The 18,896-nt window shown below is 41.8% G+C and overlaps 2 protein-coding genes across 2 annotated transcripts in view; both read right to left on the bottom strand.

Moving 5' to 3' along the window:
* Nucleotides 1-18,896, bottom strand: part of LOC108654236 (uncharacterized) — a 125,383-nt gene that overhangs the window by 52,671 nt on the left and 53,816 nt on the right. The gene's annotated exons all lie outside the window — the stretch shown is intronic.
* eve (homeobox protein even-skipped) lies at nt 9,859-11,464 on the bottom strand. Its single transcript, XM_018104952.3, has 2 exons — nt 11,140-11,464; nt 9,859-11,060 (listed from the first exon to the last, which is right to left on the bottom strand). The coding sequence occupies exons 1-2, from the start codon at nt 11,273-11,275 to the stop codon at nt 10,132-10,134; spliced, it is 1,065 nt and encodes a 354-aa protein (XP_017960441.1). The 5' UTR covers nt 11,276-11,464; the 3' UTR covers nt 9,859-10,131.

Here is an 18,896-nt window from a genome sequence, read left to right as displayed (position 1 = left end):
ATCACCCACGCTCAGCCACCACCCGCTGCTGTTGCCGCTGCTGTTGTTGCAGCCACATCTGCGCCGTTTATAATTGCCAGCGATTGCAATTGCAATTAACGTCAATTTTTAGCACAGTGAAAAACTTGGAAAATACACTAACAAAATGGCTTAGCTTCAACTTTTCCTCTTTAGTTTCTTCTTTTACCAGTTATATATCATAAGAACCCGTTATATAAGCATTGCGTGTTTATTGCGAAACATTTGCGTGTTTGTTTGTTTGTTTGTTATTTTTTTTCGCATTTTACCTGAGAATTTATGCGGAAATTGTTGGCTGTTTTTTAGCCAACGGATTGGCAAGAGGTAAAAAGGATGTGGAAGGATGTGCGAACTTCCACGAATATCCCTTTTGGCTAAGAGTTGTGTAGGGTTATGAAATTTTACGCAAGGATTGCTCAAAGGATTTAGCGTGAATCGTAAAGGCCTCTCGCCTCTCGCCTTTTGCCTTCCGCCTTTTGCTGGCACTGCAGGAGCAGCACACGATAATTGCGCGCAATCAACGCATAATCCTCGCATAATCTGCAGTATTAGCTGTTGTCAAATGCTAAAAAAAACAGTGAGTTCTGCTTAAAAAATGGATTCAACTCGACCTTGAGTGGAAAGTCAACTTTGTTAGATCTGCTGCTGCTGCTGCTGCTGCTTGTTGTTGCTGCTGGCTAACAGGTATATTGCACACGCCCCCGACTTGCGCCACGCCCTGAGCTACAGAAATAGGCGCAGCAAATCGCCAACTTAATTGCCAGAAATTCTCAAAACAAACGAAAACAAACAAATAAACAGAGAGTCGAACGGATGATAAACTTGAAACTTGGATTTGCATCGGGGATTTCACAAATTTACTTTAGCTGCTGCAATTAGGCGACGGCGGCTGCTGCTGTTGCTGTTGCTGTAGCCGATTGACTTCTGCGGATCATCTGGAGTAATCGGAGTTAATCCCGTTAGTCGCAGGCGCAACCCGTTCGCCCGGGTTGAGCGGCTTAGGCGCAGATTTAGTGCAGAAGTCAGCGCAAATGCGAAAGGATTAAAACTCCTGCAGGAGCAGCAGCCTCAGCAGCAGCAGGAGGCGTGGCTGCTGCTGCCGGTGCAGGTCAGTCAGCCAGCGAGTCAGCGAGTCGGTCAGTCGGTGTCCTCGGTGGTTTTGCTGGCTGCGGGTAACGCCCAGCACCGACGCCCTAATCCGTTTACGCCTCGAAATTAATGCAAACATTTAGAAGGATTATCAGCGCGGCGCGCACAACCCGCCCAAAAAGGGGTAGCCGAACCGGGTCGACCCGCTGCTGGGTATGCAAATGCAAAAATTCGCTGAACTGTGGAAGAGTTGGGCTGGCCATAAAAGCATGATAGGATTGATAATTCGCAGCTACTTGTCGTTCATTCTATTGGCATTGTCTCTGCCAGGATTTGGCACTTGGCTGCGGGCAGTGAAAAAGACTTGGCCAAGGATACAGGTCCCGCGCTCTCTCTCTCTCTCGCTCTCTCTCTCTCTCTCTTTCGGTTAGCGTATCAAAAGCAATGGCACAATTATGCATTTCGTGGAAGTGATTAGAGGCAGCGATTTAGTGCCAAAGAGTTGAAAATATTTGTGGATTAGAGTTTGACTTTGTTCAGGCAAACACACACAGATCAAGAGAAGAAGAGAGAGAGAGAGGGAGGAGGAGAGAGATGGCTGGTCTAGTCAAGGGCAAGCGGCAGCAGGAAATGCAGCAGGACCTTAAACTTCCGCTGCGCTCAAGTGGATGCTGCAAAACTACTTAAAACTCAATTAGCAGCATTGCAGTCAGCGGTTAAAGGAGCTTGTGGCGCCACCAGGGCCAGCAGGGAGAGCAGGGCCACCAGAGCAGTCGCAACAAGCCGCAACAACATAAAAGATACAATTTATAACAATGCAAGATACAAATTTAGTAGCTGCACTGCAAGAAATTTGGGTAGCAAATGAGTGGATTTCAAACAGTTGCAAGCAAATATACTTGCAGCACACGTAACAGAATGTAGCTTAGTTTTTCTCACAGTGCAGCTGAAATAAATGTATATGGAGCATTAAGTGTTTGCTGTGGCCATGTCGAAGTCATCAGAAAACTGTGAAGTGAACGAGCAATTATGTTGTCGTCGTCGCTTTGATCTGCGACCACTTACGACGCATCTGTAGAGGCACAGATGCAGATAGATCCCCAGCTACTGCCACAGATACATCTTCTACAGATACATGGACTGAGTCTGCTGTGCATCTGCTGCTGTTGATTTCCTTGTTTAAGCATTTTTTAATTGTATGCTAATTGATTGCATTGTCACAGAGAGCTACGTCCATGAGAGCTACTCAAAGACTTGAGCTATATTTGGCTCAGAGTTCCGGATTCACATTTGGATTCGTATTTTTTTCTATGTCAATAATGCAGCTGGCAGGCGTGGCAGTGGTGGGGGAAGTGAAGAGGGCTTGTTAGGCTGCCGAATTCATTGATCAATAAAAAATGGTGGCGGGTGGAAATAAAGGAAGAGCTAAGGGAAATTAAAATACCACAGATAGAGATACAGATACAGATACAGATACAGATACAGATGCAGATACAGATACAGATACAGATACAGATACAGATACAGATACAGATACAGATACAGATACAGATACAGATACAGATACAGATACAGATACAGATACAGATACAGATACAGATACAGATACAGATACAGATACAGATACAGATACAGATACAGATACAGATACAGATACAGATACAGATACAGATACAGATACAGATACAGATACAGATACAGATACAGATACAGATACAGATACAGATACAGATACAGATACAGATACAGATACAGATACAGATACAGATACAGATACAGATACAGATACAGATACAGGCTGCTTCAGATGCAGATAGATTTTACAGTTTGGGGGATTAGCGGAAAGCGCTTAGCGTTTTATTGACAGCATTTGCCGTCATAAAATGCTTAATCCGGCCAGAAATTCTGGATAAGACGTCTCGATTTTTAGCATGCTCAAAAAAGGACGACAGGACGACGAACAGGCAGCAACAACAATGACAGCAGCAGGAGCAGCGGCATGAAATGGCATGTGAAAAAATATCTAAAGAAGAGAACCAGAAACAACAACAACAACAACAAAAGGTCGAAGGTCACGGCTGCTGTTGCAGCTACACGTAACACACACATTCACACACACACACTCGCTTACTAAGGGCGGCTGGCTAATGGGCGTGACCGCTGCCACAATTAATCTGCGTAATTTGCATGTGGATGCAACATCGACACAAATCTATCCGCAACTGTGGCCAGCGACTGGGCGGCTCAGTTCAAACAAGCTGCATCTAATCGAAGACTTGGAAATTGGGAACGAACGTTCGATAGAATTCGCGTCGGCTTGCGGCATTTGATGTTTTAGGCACTGCGCAATTCGCATCCTGCGGCTTTCCAAGGATCATTTAATTAGTTTTTCATAGTGGAAAAAGAGGTTTCATGCAGTCAGAAAATGGTATAATATTTAACCTACAGCTCGGTTATCAGAGTAAAGTTTAATATATTTAGTAAATATTTAGCTGGATATACCCAACTAATATGAGTAAGTTATGTAGACAATGTTTGTTAAATTAAAAGTTGTGAAACAAAAGAGAGCTAAAGTACTATAAATTGTTTAAGTAGAGTATTTGGAAATTATTTGTTTATTTGATTTTTATCAAATGAATAAAATATATAATCGAAAATCTATCTACTTTGTATCTTGGCTCGCATTGATTATGCCCTATTAAGCTATTCATATTTATACTTTTTTAACCAATACTAAATTTAAATTTCAACTCAGCTCAAGTTTATACATATATACACATACCGTCCCGCTTCTTAACTCTACCATAAACTGCCGATTTTCACTCTCTTTCGTCTTCAGTGTTGACCCGTCCAGAAGTTAATTCCCACTGGCCCGTTAGCCACATTGATTTCGCTAGCCTTGTAAATAATGTGTAAATCACACTTTACTCTTCTTTAGCGTTCGCCTTCTAGACCTGGCTGACTTTTTGGGCCGTTCGCATTGTTCGACTTCTTAGTTTTTTAGGTCAATAATAAAAAAATCATTTCTAGAGACGTTCGGTTTGATCTTTTTTTTATGATGAGCTGCGATCACAATTGACATTTACGAAAAGTCAGTTCTTAAAAAATATTTCGCGCACCGCAGCAGCGCGACAAGGTCGTTCCGCTTCCGAAATTCGGCGAATTCTAAAAAAAAAAAAAAAAAAAAATCCAAATACAAAAAATATAAACACAAATATAGAAAACTAGAAAAGGAAATGTGCAAAAACCTAAAAATCTAAAAATCTGAAACTAGAACTAGAATTCCAATGCAGTTTTTTTATGCCGCCTAATTTTTATGGCCTAAAAAACAGAGCCAGAAACCGAAACCGAATATAATCGCTGCCATTTGTTTGGCCATAAAAGACTGGGCTAGGTAAAAATCCAGCGAAGAGGCGAACGGACAAAAAATAGATATGTATGCGAAAAAGGACAACGCGCAGGATCAGGCGCACATTGAACAATGCGGCCCGAGTCCGAGTCAGAGTCAGAGGCCAGAGAATTCATAAAAACTGTTTTCATTTTTTAGAATCAGTGCGCGAACTGCAACTGCAATTGGCAGTTGGCAGTTGGAATGGTGTTGGCAGTCGAGCTGGAAGCAGGCCCACTGCGGCTTTACGATGGCCATTAACGCCCTAAAAAAATAACGCGAAAAAAACGAGCGCAATAAATCACAAAGTCAAGCCAGAAAGAAACAGAGAAGGCGAAGAAGAAGAGGAAGAAGTTGAGGCAAAGCAACCAGGGCTTTTCCTTGACTTGGCTGACTTTCTTTACGGCTTCCTGGCTTCCCTCTCGTTTTTTTCTATACCAGTTTGTTTTTTTTTTTTTTTGGGCAAAGTCAAACCGCAATAAAATTGACACGTTTCAAATGCGCAGGATCCGTTCAGGCGAACCTGAGCCAGAGCAGACGAATCGTGTACATAATGTATGCCAAATGGCACTCGACATGCGCATTGACTGAAGCGCAGCCACACACACACACACACATACACATTCCACACTCTCTAATGCTCAGCTTCCAGCTTGCCACACCAGTGATTGCTGCAATCATTCTAGTTTCATTATCTCAGCTGCAGATTTATTGTCGGCGACCCCAAGCGCTGGACAGCCGCAGCATCTATCAACAGCAATTGATTTTATTTTCGCTTTATTGTGAACCTCCCTTACCCTCTCCCTCTTTGACTGGTCAAATTTTATGGCAATTTTCGTGTTTTTGCCATGGCAATTGCTTTGCAGCTTATCAGGCTGCTCTAATGCCTGGAACCTTCAACTCCCGCTCCAACTGCCCAGCTCAATCCTAGCCAATTGCAGCGCAGCGAATTGCATATGGAAATGTGAAAATAAAACACAAATTTTTGCTGACATCATATACAACCCCGCCCAGCACTCCCCTCTCTACCTCTCTCTCTCTCTATCGCTTTGTATTAAGTTTCGGCTTTGGCCTCATTTCTCGCCATTCGTTTTGATTGTTGCGATTATCAGTTGTTAATATCCATGAAAATGATGAGACCAACAGAAAAATGCTCACAGATAAGCGTGGACGCATGCCTCGTTAATGGACAGCATGAAAATTGGCCAAATGCCAGAGAGATCGTCGCACTCCTCACACCCCACTCACCACTCCCCATAGCCGAAGCTACCCCAGACATATACAAATTATAATAAGTTGTGCGCATATTAATGTTTCATGTTTTTGTTGGGCATGTTTTATGCGTGTTATGACAAACGACTGACTAATTGACTAGCTGTTTGGCTGATTGACTAACTGACTAGCTGACTGACTGATTGACCGCTTGATTGGGCCGCTGTGTATGCGTTAAATGTGTGAAATTATTTGTGCGTAGCGGCATTATCATTTTACAAAGATGTTTATTCATACGATGACAGCAACTAGACATGCTCTATGTGTGTGTGTGTGTAGGTGTGTGTGTGTGTGTGGCAACCGCAAGTGGTTGCAAAAGTTGCCCAAAACTCAATACAAAGCAACAGCAAACAATACAAAGCTCAATTGGCATCTGCATAAAAAATCCCATATCTACTTTAACTACACTCTGCAACAAAATCAAGTGACTGATATGGGATTTCATAATACTATGGCTTATATAAACATAAGTATATACTATTCTTTTACAACTTTATATCTGCGATTGCTTAGAAGGGCGCCAAGAGCTAAAGAGATGTCTCAATTGAAATGTGAAATGTGTAAATACATGTATGTCTCAAATAAAAGGCGAATATCTATATACATATATCTATGATAACTAAATAACTGTGATATATATCTCTAGTGTTGGTTTAGGTCTTCAGTAGTAAAGCTGGCGTTTTCAAATTCTTCATCGTCTGCCAAAAAACCTGATGTTTTTTATCATATATCAACACTTCTTGGGTCTCAAGACATTGTTTATAAATAAAATATAATATATTTATAAATTTATTCTATTAAAGTATTTTTTATCTAAGTCTAAGCTATATTTGTTTTGAAAATGGCTCACGATTTATTTTCGCTATTTTTTTTTTTTTTTTTTTTTTTGTCTATTATAGTTTTATTGCAGCTTTTGTTGTTGACTCTATAGCGCATTTATAGCTATTATTTTAATATAATAAAATAATATCTTTTGATTATATTTTTCGCTTAAAAAATCATAGAATATATTAATTTAAATTAAATTAAACAAAAAAAAAACTTTAAAAAATATGTGATATTAAATATAAAGTTGCGCGCTGTCTTGAAACATGAAAAATAAATTAATATTTTCATTAGCAAAACACGCGCTAGATTTGAATTCTAGCCAAAGTTTGTATCCATTTAATATGGCTAGATAAAATTTCAAGGGGTTGATTTAAAGCTATATTCAAGCCCTCTAAAAAAAGATTATGACTTATGCTAAGTTAAAATTAAATTTAATATACATATATAAATGATATATGTGTATATAAACACTATATACAACAGCTTTCATTTTTAACCTCATATATTAACATATTATTTAAACAATCTACTTGTAGACTTTGCAAGCCTCATTTATGTTGTCTAGTGTTGAGCTCTCCAGCTTAGTTCCTGTACGCAATGAATGGGACCGCTTAGCTGGCTAAACGCTGGGAATAAAGCCAAGTTGTATAACACTCCAAGGGCCGAGCTCTGATCTCGCCGAAACTCTAAGCTACAATTGTGACTCTAGCTGTGACTGCGACTGCGACTTGCGACTGTGAGTTGTGACTTATGACTGTGACTGTGCCATGATCACTTTATATTCATTGACACTTAGTGTGAAATTCGTACATCATAAAGAGCGTTGCTAAGAAGTGGATGTCTAAATTGCGGTTGCCCCGCGCTCACACACACACACACACGCAAAGAGATTCATCTACTCCTGGTTACAAAAGCTGGCTTTTGTGCAAATGCCGACGGTTTTGGGAAAGTGGGCCCGACACCCAAAACACAGCCAGATGATGGCCATAAAGCCGAAGCCAAAGCCAAACAGAGTGAGCCGACGGCGGCGGCAGGCGAGGTGCTAATTCACTATTAAAAGAAATCAGAAAAAAAGAAGAAGCACAACACAATCGAGGCTTAGCTCAGTTGGCTGTATTCTCGACTGTCGAAGGGTTTCGGGTTTGTCTCTCAGCTGCGCTCAATTTCCCACTCATCATCTCTCATCTCAGCTCACTGCGCGCACCAATAAAACTTAATTTTGTTTGAACATGGCAGGAGGCGGCGGGGCGGGAGGGGCGACCAGATTGCCCCCTCATAAATGCGTTTGGGCTGGGCCTTGAGCTATTGAATTATGCATTGTTTTTCTATTTATTTGTGTGTGTATTTGGTTTTTTTTCTCATCTCATCTCTGTTCATCTCGTGTTCGAGTTGTGGGAGAAGTTCTCATGAAGTGTCGGCCATTCATTCGAGTGCCAAATGCCATTGATTGTGCGCAATAAAATGTTGAATTGCGTCTGGAATTAGATATACCCGCCTAATTGATAATAATACCGCATTTATATTTTGTTTGGAAATCTGAAAATCTGTTAACTTGTTTTTATTTCGGCTACGAATCACGCAGCTGCTGCTGCTGCCGACTGACTGACAAATGTTGCTCGCTAATCCACAGCAATTCGCTTGTAATTCTCCTCACTCCCTCTCTCAGTCTCCTTTTTTTATGGTGCATAATTTTTCAATAAACCTGCCTGCTAATATTTTCAGCACTTGGCAAAAACAACTTAATCCCCACATGATTAATTATCAACAACCTGCTGGCCGGGCAGTCACACCCCTAAACAGAAATTAATCGACTTGTTTACCCCGCCCATCAAAGTAATACACACTCGCACTCACACACACACATTCGCACACCCCTCGCACTAGCTCAGCCCACAGTTGAGGCCAAAGCCGTTCCGTTTGCGCTTTTTAATTTAGTTGCCTCTGGACCCAAGTTCCCTGACCCAGGTCCCCAGGGTAGACTCACTGCTCTCTCTTCCCAGATACCCTGTGAGTATAGAAAAAGGGGTATAATATAGATATTGTATTTATGAGAATGTAAGATATAACTACTAGCTATCTCGTTCTATTTATTTAGCTATCAATCTATCGAACTACATATGATATTCGGAATTAATGGATAAGATAATATAAGATACATACTTGTAAAGCAGTGAAAACTTGGAAATCGCTTTCGTACCTTAAGAAGTAGAGGCAACTCCATTTACAGGGCATCATCTAGTCTTTGCCCTCACCGAGCTCCCTTGTTTTTTATGTGGGCTATCTGGCATTATCAAATCATAAAATGTTGCCACTTGGCTGCCGCGTGCAGAGATTCCCAACTGCATCCCCCTATAAAAGAGGCAGCGAAAGGGGTGCGACGAACATTTTTTATGCGCTGTCAAAACATGTTTTGATAGAGCGCACACACACACACATAGACAGGGAAGAGATACATGAATATATTGTAACTGTGAATATACATACATACATACATTTCTGTATATTTAAGGGTTCAGTTAGGTGGGCTTAGCTCACGTTGATAAGGCGAGGCAATTGACACCCTTTGAGCCAGGCAATTGAACAATTTGAAACACATGTTTCTGGTCCTGGCAATTAAATACAAATTTGATTAGAGACGAGGCCCCTTTTCATGCACGTATGTGTGCGTGTGTGTGCCTGTATGTGTGTTTGTGTTTGTCCTTGTGCCAATGATTTCTCAATTATGACAATCGACAATGACAAAACAAACAAAACACGGCACAGAGTGAAGCAATTAATTAGCAGGACGAGGACACTGATACGCATTGACAGGATAAGCAAGGCGAGTCGAGGCGAGTCAACCTGACGCGTGGCAGGGTGGCCAACTGCCTGCTGCTTGTGGACAAGGACATTGCTGCAAAAGTGCCAATGCAATTGCAATAGAGAAAAGGATATTTGGCACACAGTTGGATAGGCGCTGCGTGTGACAATCTGGCGGAGATCGTCTCGCTTGCTCCTCGTCCTGCTTCAATTGCATTAATATGCCATTAAGGACTTGTGCCACATGCGTTCGCCCCGCCTGTGGGTGGGCCCCGCTGCAGCCTGAAGGTCAAGCGTGCCACACGACAGGCTCACTCGCCACCTCTCTCTCTCTCTCTCTCTCTCTCTCTCTTTCGCTCTCTCGAGGTCAAGATCAGCAGCTGCTGCAAAAGGTTAACTCCACATGCAGCCAGGTAAGCAGCCAGCAGTTGCCCAGGTAAATAGAAATGAGAAAATTTGCTAAATTTTGTTTGTTTTTGCATTTCATAATTTTATTTTTGATTTTTGATTTTGGTTTTCGTTTAACTAAAGTTAACTAAAATTACAAGCTAGTTTACAATTTATGTACAACTGATAAATAGTTTTCTTTTGTTCCGATTCTGCACACTGAGCAGAGGCGAGGGGGCGAAGGGAGTGGATGGGGGAGTCCACAACAACAACTAAATACTAATTTGTACAATTGACAAGGGGAGGAAGAGAGAAACAAGAGGTGGAGCAGGGCAGGGCTGGGCAGGTGCCTACGCCTCAGTCTTGTAGGGCTTGAACAGCTTGGGCTTGGGCTCCGCAATGACTGTGTTGCAAGCCGGAGGCGGGGACATGTCCGACGCTGGCCGCTTGGCACTGGGCATCAGCAGACCGGGCGCTGGCAGCGGGCTGCTGGTGGTGGCAACGACGACGGCGGCGGAGCTGCGCAGCGGACTGAGACTGCGATCGAAGACCTTGGTGTGATCGGAGCCGACGGGACTCAGCGACAGCGTGGATGAGTGGGGCGACGAGGAGGACTGCAGATCCAGCGGTGGCGTCTGCGTCTTGGGCAGCTGCAGCTGGCCGGCGGCATAGCTGGGCGGCATGCTGGCAACGGCGGCGGCGCCCAGCATGGCGGCGGGATAGCCCATGGGCATGGCGGCCTGCATGGCGTGCGAGTGGCTGTGCGGATGCATGTGCGGTGCTGGCGGCGCTGGGCGAGCGGGAATGTGATAGGGCGCATAGCGGTACTGGCCGTACGGCGAGTGTCCCGGCACTGGCATGGTGGGCATGCCGGTGGCCAACATCGGGTTGGCCGCGGCAGCGGCGGCGGCAGCAGCGGCGGGTGCATAGGGCGGATAGGGCATGCCCACGCTATTGGCAGCCGCTTGCAGGATGGAAGCGGCGAAAGCGGGGTCGGAGTAGACGGCAGCGTAGGGCCAGGCGACGGCGATGCGCTGACGCTTGTCCTTCATACGGCGGTTCTGGAACCAGACCTTGATTGTCGACTCGGGCAGGTTCAGCTGGGCGGCCAGCTCGCAGCGGCGTGGCCGCGACACATAGTTCTCCTTGTAGAACTCCTTTTCGAGACGCGCCAGCTGATCACGTGTGAAGGCAGTTCGATAGCGACGAACTGACGGATCAGCGGGAATCTCGGAGTTGCGGCTGCCGTTCAACGAGTTGTCTGGACTGGACAGGCACTCTATGGAGAGGAGAAGAGGAGAGAGATTCGGTTAGCCAATTGTCGATTGGAGCTACGTTTGCATTAGCCGGACACTTACCATTTGGCGAAGGCGGCGGCGTTTGTGGTTTGCCGTATTGTGTTGAGATCAGATCGACAACCAGCGGCTTCTGGTCAACGGCGGTGCTGCTATCATGATGATGGCTCTCCATGTTGTAGGTGCGGTATCCGTGCATTTTGTTCAATATATATATAGATGTATTTATATGTGTTTGTGTGTGTGTGTGTGTGTATGGGCGTTGTCACTATCTCTCCGAATAATCAAGTCACAGTGCTCGGACTGGGCAGTGCGAATGCGAAATGCGAAACGACTAAACGACTTAACGGTTAAAGCGACGATGCTGACTCTGCGATGGTTACAGCTCAAGTGTATCGCTCTCAGCTACCCCGGCTCTCTTTTATACCAAGGCAGCAGAGCAATGGCTGCCGCAGGCAGGCCAACAGCCAATGAGCGCGGCTTGTGCTGTGCGCGAGCGAGACGGCACTAGGGCTGTGCATTGAGTGCTGCTATTGCCGTTGCCTCGCACTGCCTGCTGCGGTGCAATGAACGATGGTGCTAATGTTGTGGTGCTGCCGCTGCCGCTGCTGCCGTTGCTGCTGCTGCCTTTGCTGCTGCTGGCTGACAATTATGCGACGATGAAGGCAATTACGATGCCGGAACAATGGTACATAAAAAAGGAGCCGGGGCAAAAGCGCAAGCAAAGCGTGATAATGCGCAGCCTGGCGGTGGTCCAAGCCAGCGGCAGTCGCTGCTGCCCATAATCAAGTTATCATGGAGCAGCAGCAGCGGCAGCACCAGCAATGCTCTCTCTCTGTTCTCGCTCTCTCTCCCTCGCTCACGCTGTCGTTCGTTCATGCTGCGAGAGGCGAATGCGATTTCATATATTCATAGCGTATGAGCGAATCTTTTGTTTCGCTTGTCCGCAAGCGGGCAGCGCCACGGGTGCGAACGAGACGTGAGTGGCCCCCTTAATAATGGGATTTTATCGGCTTCATCAGGCAGAAGAATGATATGGCATAATGCACAGAACGAGAGGAAGAGCGACCAGAGCGCCAGCAACCCCCTTTCACAGCTCCCGCTCACTCGCTGGCAGTTTGGCATATCGATCGAAGGCAGCCAAATAATTTGCTCTTTTATGAAGTCTTAATATTATGCCGCACGTTTAACGGGCTCACACTTGGGAGAGGGAGAGGGAGAGGGACAGACGCAGAGGCAGAGAGCGAAGGCAATGGCTTAAGTGTGAGGGAGAGTGCTTGGCGTCGCTGCTTTAACAGTAAATGAAGTTTATCTGAGCAAATAAAGCAAAACTTTTGGACAACGCCCACAGAGGCCATCCCACAGACTCACACACACACGCATAGCCGCACATGCATAAACAATGAAATACTTTTGGGGGCGCAGTTGTTGAAACTTAATTTGAAAAGTTTCAGTTTAGTTGCGGCAAACATTTATTATGATGATATAATCATGTTGCCTAAAGGCGCAACTGTACCCAGAGCGCAGTTACAAGGGGGCGCCAATTGCGAGGGGCGCGTCTGGAGGCAGAGCGAGCTAAAGTGCTGTCAGTTTTTTGTTTTCGCTTGTATTTGATTTTTATTTTGCCTTGCGTAAGCGTGCTTGATACCTGCGCGGGTTTTTGGGCTAGGGTTTTGGCTTAGGCTTAAGCCGCTCAGGGAGAAAAGGCAAAAAATAACCAAATTTCAGCAAACGCTAATTATGTCATATAGAAGCGTATGTGTGTGTGTGTGTGTGTTTGTGTGTATAGCTAATCCTTGTCATCATTATGCATGTTTATGACTTATGGATCAAGCGCGTCTAAAGCCGTTCGCCAAAAGTTCAACCAAGTCAAGCCCCGCTCTGCTCAGCCCTCTGCCTCACCCTCTTCCTCACACTCTCCCTCGCACTGCTGCTGTCTAATCCACTAAATAAACAAACAAACAAAGATGTTGCGGCCTGTGCGAAAAGGCCCGTCAAATGCCAGCAGCTAAAGTCGAAAAGGGAGTTAAAGTCGCCGCTTAAACTGAAAGTTAAAGTCGCCTTGCCTGAGGGTAACCCGGTCAAACACGGAGTCAAACACAATGACATGACATCAATTCCAACTAAATCACCTTAGTCGAGAGAAACTAGAGCACGGCGACGGCGAGCTGGCTGAGAGTCGAGTAGAGAGACAGACACAGCGTGTGTCCAAAATCCACATCCAATTTCCTAGTTTGTCTCTGACGCAGCGATTGTTCAAGATGCTGCAATAAAATCTAACTCGAAAGTGAAAACTGTTTGCTCAAAATCTTTGTAAAATCGACTAATAATGTCGCTGATGGCAAACGGATTAACGCACAAGCAGCTCAATGCCAAACCCATGGATGGATGGCTGGCTGGATGGATGGATGAAGGAAACCTTCAGCCTACAGATCTCGCTCAAATTCAATTTCAATTTCAGTTTCACTGTCTCTCGCTCTCATTGTTATGCATTACTAAGTAACTCAACCAGTTGTTGTTGTTGTTGGTGTTGTTGTTGCCGTTGTGAGTTAGTTAAAATTATTGGGTTATATTGCGCGGCAATTTGCATTAACTCGCCGAACATCGGCTCTACCTAAGCTCCTGCATAGCGTTCTGTGACCTGATCGAGTCGCTGTGTAAGCCCAAGCCTTGCCCACTGCCGAACCCTAGCCACAACCTTGCCTATTGTGCATTCATCTGCGCTTTTGTTCATTGTCCGTCCGCGGTCCGGTGTTCGCTGTCCGGTGGTTTTGTTCTACGGCAGAATGAGCAAACCTTTTTTCAACGAGCAAATCAACGCGACACTGCGGCAGCGACAGTAAATACCCTTTATGACGTCTCAGGCAGCGGCAACGACAACGAGAACGGTATTCTCTAACCTTTCACTTCGCGCCAGGCGAAAGTGAGCTGAGTTGAGTTGAGTGTACCTGACCCCTACCCTCTGACCCCTAACCGATCACCGGCGAACACTTTCGAAGCGGCTTGGTTTGGCTTGGCTTGGCTTGGCCCAAAACCTCAGTTCATGGAAGTCGCCTTTTGTTGCCCTTTTGCCATTTTATTGGCATTTTGCTAGCACAAAGCGCCGATCTCGCTGATTATGCTGATTATGGGAAGTACACACACACACACACACACAGGGCTCATACATATGCATATTATGGCTTATAGAAATTAAGCCCTGTTTATCTAATTATTACTGAGCCATTTGTCAATCAAATTTGCGAATTTTCTTTTTAGTTTTCTTTTGAGAATTAGGGAATTTAGATGAGTTCTGATGATAATTTTAATGAAAATTTATTTATAAGTTTTTTTTTATGAAATTTATGATATATTTCAAGTACAACTTGACCTTTTTATCTAAAATTAAAATTATTAAAATGATATCTTCTATAATAATAGTCTATGACGCAGGCAGGCGAATTTTTAAGGATATGGGCACTGCCTATAAATTCAATTGTAGATCATAATATAGTAATTTCAGATTCCCATTCATTCATTCATTTCCTTTGAAGCTGCTTTAAGAGTATTTTTTTGTGAATTTCTATATACATACATCTCTAGTCTTTTCAATGTGTGGCTCTAGTTGGAATAACTAAACCATTGAACCGTCTATCTCATCAAGAGAAATCAGTTATTTATTTAAAATTTAGTTATTTATTAATCAGTTATTTAGATAATATTGTGTGTCAGTTATTATTGTATTATATCATAAATATATATATTATATGTTACTAATTATATTGTCATATATATTGCTAGGGCATATGAGAAAGTAATTAATATACCGTAACTTCGTTAAAGCTGCCTGTAAACAATGTGTAAGCTGTGTCTAGTATACTTTAGAGCTATGTGGGTCACTGTGTTTAGTTAGGGCGATCTATCTGTTTAAGATATATATTTATCTTAATTTTCTTTAATATGATAGCTTAAGCAGTTTTTATGATCGTGCTTTAAGATCTCGAGATATGAATGGAAAATAAATGTCAAATAGTTCAAATAGAAAATAATTTGCCATTATATGAGACCTCATATATATAATTTATATAATTTAGAAGTAAATGATTATTATTAATTGATATATATTTATTCATTGAATCCCATTTTTGAGCAATTAAAAAATTAAATAATTTGTCAATTTTAGGTTCTGGTTCTAGTTACCAATAGCTGTCTACAGTTCGCTAGATTTATGATCGTAATATGCGCTTAGGGCACGCCCTAATAAAAATATGCCCGGGCAGTTGGTAAAAACGTGGCTGCGCACTGAATTATGGCCACAATTAACAGGTAAGTAGGCAAAGCCGGGAGACTACTCTATATATATGTATATCTAGGCATATAAATGGTGCTAAGTAACCTTGTGAGAAAACGTTCGCTCTCTGTGCGTTTTCATGTTTTCCAAAACGTTTTTCCGGCCCGGCCATAAAAACCCGTGAAGAATTAAAAAATTAGAGCAGTCGGCAGTCGGCAGTCGGCATTTTTCTGGCTTCGGGGAAAAAAACTAGCGCAGCGAAAAAATGCAACAATGAAAACAAAAAAGTTTTTGATCTACATTCCTAATATACGGTCCTCGGAATGCGCGACAGGACATGAACAGCAAATGAAAATTCCGCGAACGAACCATACGACGCTACGAGCCCATAAAAATCTGCATAAACATCTATATATTGTTTGCATGTATATGTTGAGGAAATAAGTTCTTGAACCATTTCTTTGCCGCAAACATAACAAAAAGGCAAAACGGGACCAAAAACTCAAAAATCTCTACCAAAAATTTATGACAAACAATCTTTCTTTATGCCACACAGAACAACAATGGAAAAAATCGAGAACTGAAATACATATACATCTATTTATTTTTTTTATTTTCGTTAATTTTTATATTGAGGCAAACGCGAAAATGAGAGCAGCGCATTGTAGGATATTTAGAGCAAGGATATATGGCTTTATGTTGGGTGAGATGCGTTGGAAGCAGTGAATGTTTAGAAAACATCAAACAATAGAATTAGAACGGAAATATGAGCAGAGAAGATTTGAGATTAGAGACTGAAATTTTGTTTATTTTGATTTTTTAAATTTATTTAAATTAATTTCTTTATAGGTGTTTGAGAAGCATAATCTTTTAAGAAACTAAATATTAATATATACCCTAAAAATTAAAATGCAGAAATAAATACAAATTTATAATTATATTCATCAAAATAAATTCTTAAAAAGTTTAACTTTAATTTTAAATACAATTTTTAGTATATATTTACTCAAATACATTTTTAAATATTTTTAATTACTTTTTTATTTATCAAAAAATATAATTTTTATATTTTAATTATTTTTTAATTTCATTTTTTTTTTACATTTATTTATCTATAAAAAATTCTATGTAGTATTATTTAAGGTCTGTAAATAATTATTCTTATATAAATAGTTTTTATTTGCATCAATATTTTTTATTGTATCAACTATCTTTATATGACATGTATATAAGTATGTCTTAGGGAGCGGCCTGAGCATAAGTTTCGTTTGCCACTTGGGCAGGTCCTTGGTGAAGGACTCGCTGTTGGGCTGCGGTTGTCGCACAATTTTCGCCTGAAGTTGCACCAATAAAAAGGCGCGTTCGTCTACCTAAAACATGTCAATTTATGGCCAAAACAATGAAATGTGAGAGAAAAAATGGCACAATTTTTAGTGGAAATGCGTTCGCGCAATAAAAAGGGACGCGCACGAGGCTGCCTGCAGCTAGGGCACCCACGGACAAGGAGTCGGAACTGCCGCAATTAGGAGGTTTGTAGAGCAGCCGAACAGCTAAACAGCTAAAAATGCGCACAATGGAAAAAACTCATAAAAAGAGAAACAAATCGTTTAAAAATTGGCTCGCTTTTTGTCGGCCCAAACAAAAGCGAACAAAAAATCGTGAGACATAAACGAGAAGAAAAAGAGAACACGAGCCAAATAATTAGGTGAACCATTGTTGGATATTGTGCGGGCGCATAATCATGCGGTTTCTTTTTTAGGGCGAAGCTGGCGCAGAGAGATTGGGAAGCTGGCAGTGGACGGCAGTGGCTGAATGGCCCGATAAGTAGTCGAAATGGGAACGAGAGAGATGTACCTGGACAGCGGCAGAAGTGCGCGAATAAAAAGCTATTCTGTATCTTAGAGATACTATTGTATCTATGGCTGGAAATTTGCATGATGTAGATACATAAGCATATCGAAGTATATCATTAAAGTAACTCAAAGATACTTTTAAGTCTATGAGTTGAAAGTAGTATGAAGGACAGTATATATAGTAGATCATGTATACTACTATTTATAATAGGAATTAAAGTAAATCAAAGGATGGGCTTGTATATTGTATGTTAAGTGTATATTCCTTGCATCATAGTAAAATATTTATGTATATATACAATATATAGAAGAAATTCACTGGAATTGATAAATTGTACGTTAAAGATACTTTTGAATTCTATGGAGAGTTAACTATATTTCTATATACTATATATCTGCATCTTTTATAGTTCAATTTTGAGTATTTTTATAGTGTATTGAAAACATCTAGGAAGATTCCATAGATAGTTATGGTTCGAGAGGTCTATACATTGCAGTTCCTCTAGTATCTAAAGAGCGCCTGATATCTTTGTTAAGATTTGATTTATGTACATTTAATATTATATACGTATTTTAGTAATTTTTAAATATTATCTATTCATTTTTTTTTTTCAACATAGTTTAAATAATTACATTTATGTTTTTTATTATGTATATTTGCGCATGGTGACGAAAATATTTCTCTAAATATTTTCTTATACAAATTGCGCTAGAATTGATTTACAGCCCACAAGTTATTGTCTAATAAATATACTTAGATATATGCTTGGCTTGGCTTAAAAATCAACTTATTAAGGACTATTATTATTATAAATAAATAAATGCCTATTGTATTTTAATAGAAGCTGAAACGATTATTACTATAATAAATAACGATTATTACTATATAAATAATAAATAAATGAAATATATGAAATATTCATATATTTAATGATAATATAAAATGTTTCGCTGCTAAGGTCGCATTTGCAGTTTAAATAACTAAAATAATCATATATGCATATATAATATATTAGCTTCATTTCTTTTATAGCTACATTAACAGCCAAAAAAAAAACTTCAATAAGTCATTTATGTAAGTCAATTATGTAGAATTTAAGCAGAGATATATTATAGCATATTCATTACACTGGCTCTCTTTGTCTCTCCCTGTCTCTCTCTCTCTCTCTCTCTCTCTCTCTCTCTCTCTCCCTCTGGTCATTTCGTTGCCGCTTCTTGGACATCCATTTGTGATATGGGCAAGCAGAACCGCAATCGATCGGCTACGTTTACTATAAATACAGCGCATTGCGGTATGCGAACCACCAGGAGGTGGAATGGAATTCAAACCAACTCAAAACCCACCGACCATGGTGGGCATGCGGAGCTGAACGAATGCCAGTGCAGCATCAAACAAGCAGACGGCGGCACAAACAAACGGACAGGCAGCCAAACAAACAACACTGAGATACGCCAACAAACGCTGTTGGGCAGTCGGCAGGAGACGCAGACTCCTGCAGGGTCAGAGCGCAGACTGGGAATCCTTAGGGCAGGCCGAGTCGAAGGCGAAGTTGAAGTTGAGAGGTCTGCAATCTGCAGTCTGGAGTCTGCTGTGTCGGTAGCCGGTAGTCCACCGCATTGACGAATCACATCAAAGTGGAACACAAACTCAGGGTCAAGCCAAACAGACATGTCAAATGTCGCAGAGCGACGACAAG

The sequence above is a fragment of the Drosophila navojoa genome, chromosome 5 (assembly GCF_054131105.1).
Source record: "Drosophila navojoa isolate 15081-1374.11 chromosome 5, UAZ_NAV_1.0, whole genome shotgun sequence".
In the NCBI taxonomy this organism is placed as follows: domain Eukaryota; kingdom Metazoa; phylum Arthropoda; class Insecta; order Diptera; family Drosophilidae; genus Drosophila; species Drosophila navojoa.
Note: the sequence above shows the minus strand (reverse complement) of the source record. Positions and strands in the feature narration are given on the sequence as shown.

Excerpts from the sequence above, each read along its gene's own strand:
- eve (XM_018104952.3), bottom strand. The coding sequence starts at position 11,275 with ATGCACGGATACCGCACCTACAACATGGAGAGCCATCATCATGATAGC. Across the intron at positions 11,061-11,139 it reads GCCGCCGCCTTCGCCAAATG|AGTGCCTGTCCAGTCCAGAC; the intron begins GTAAGTGTCCGG and ends TCCTCTCCATAG.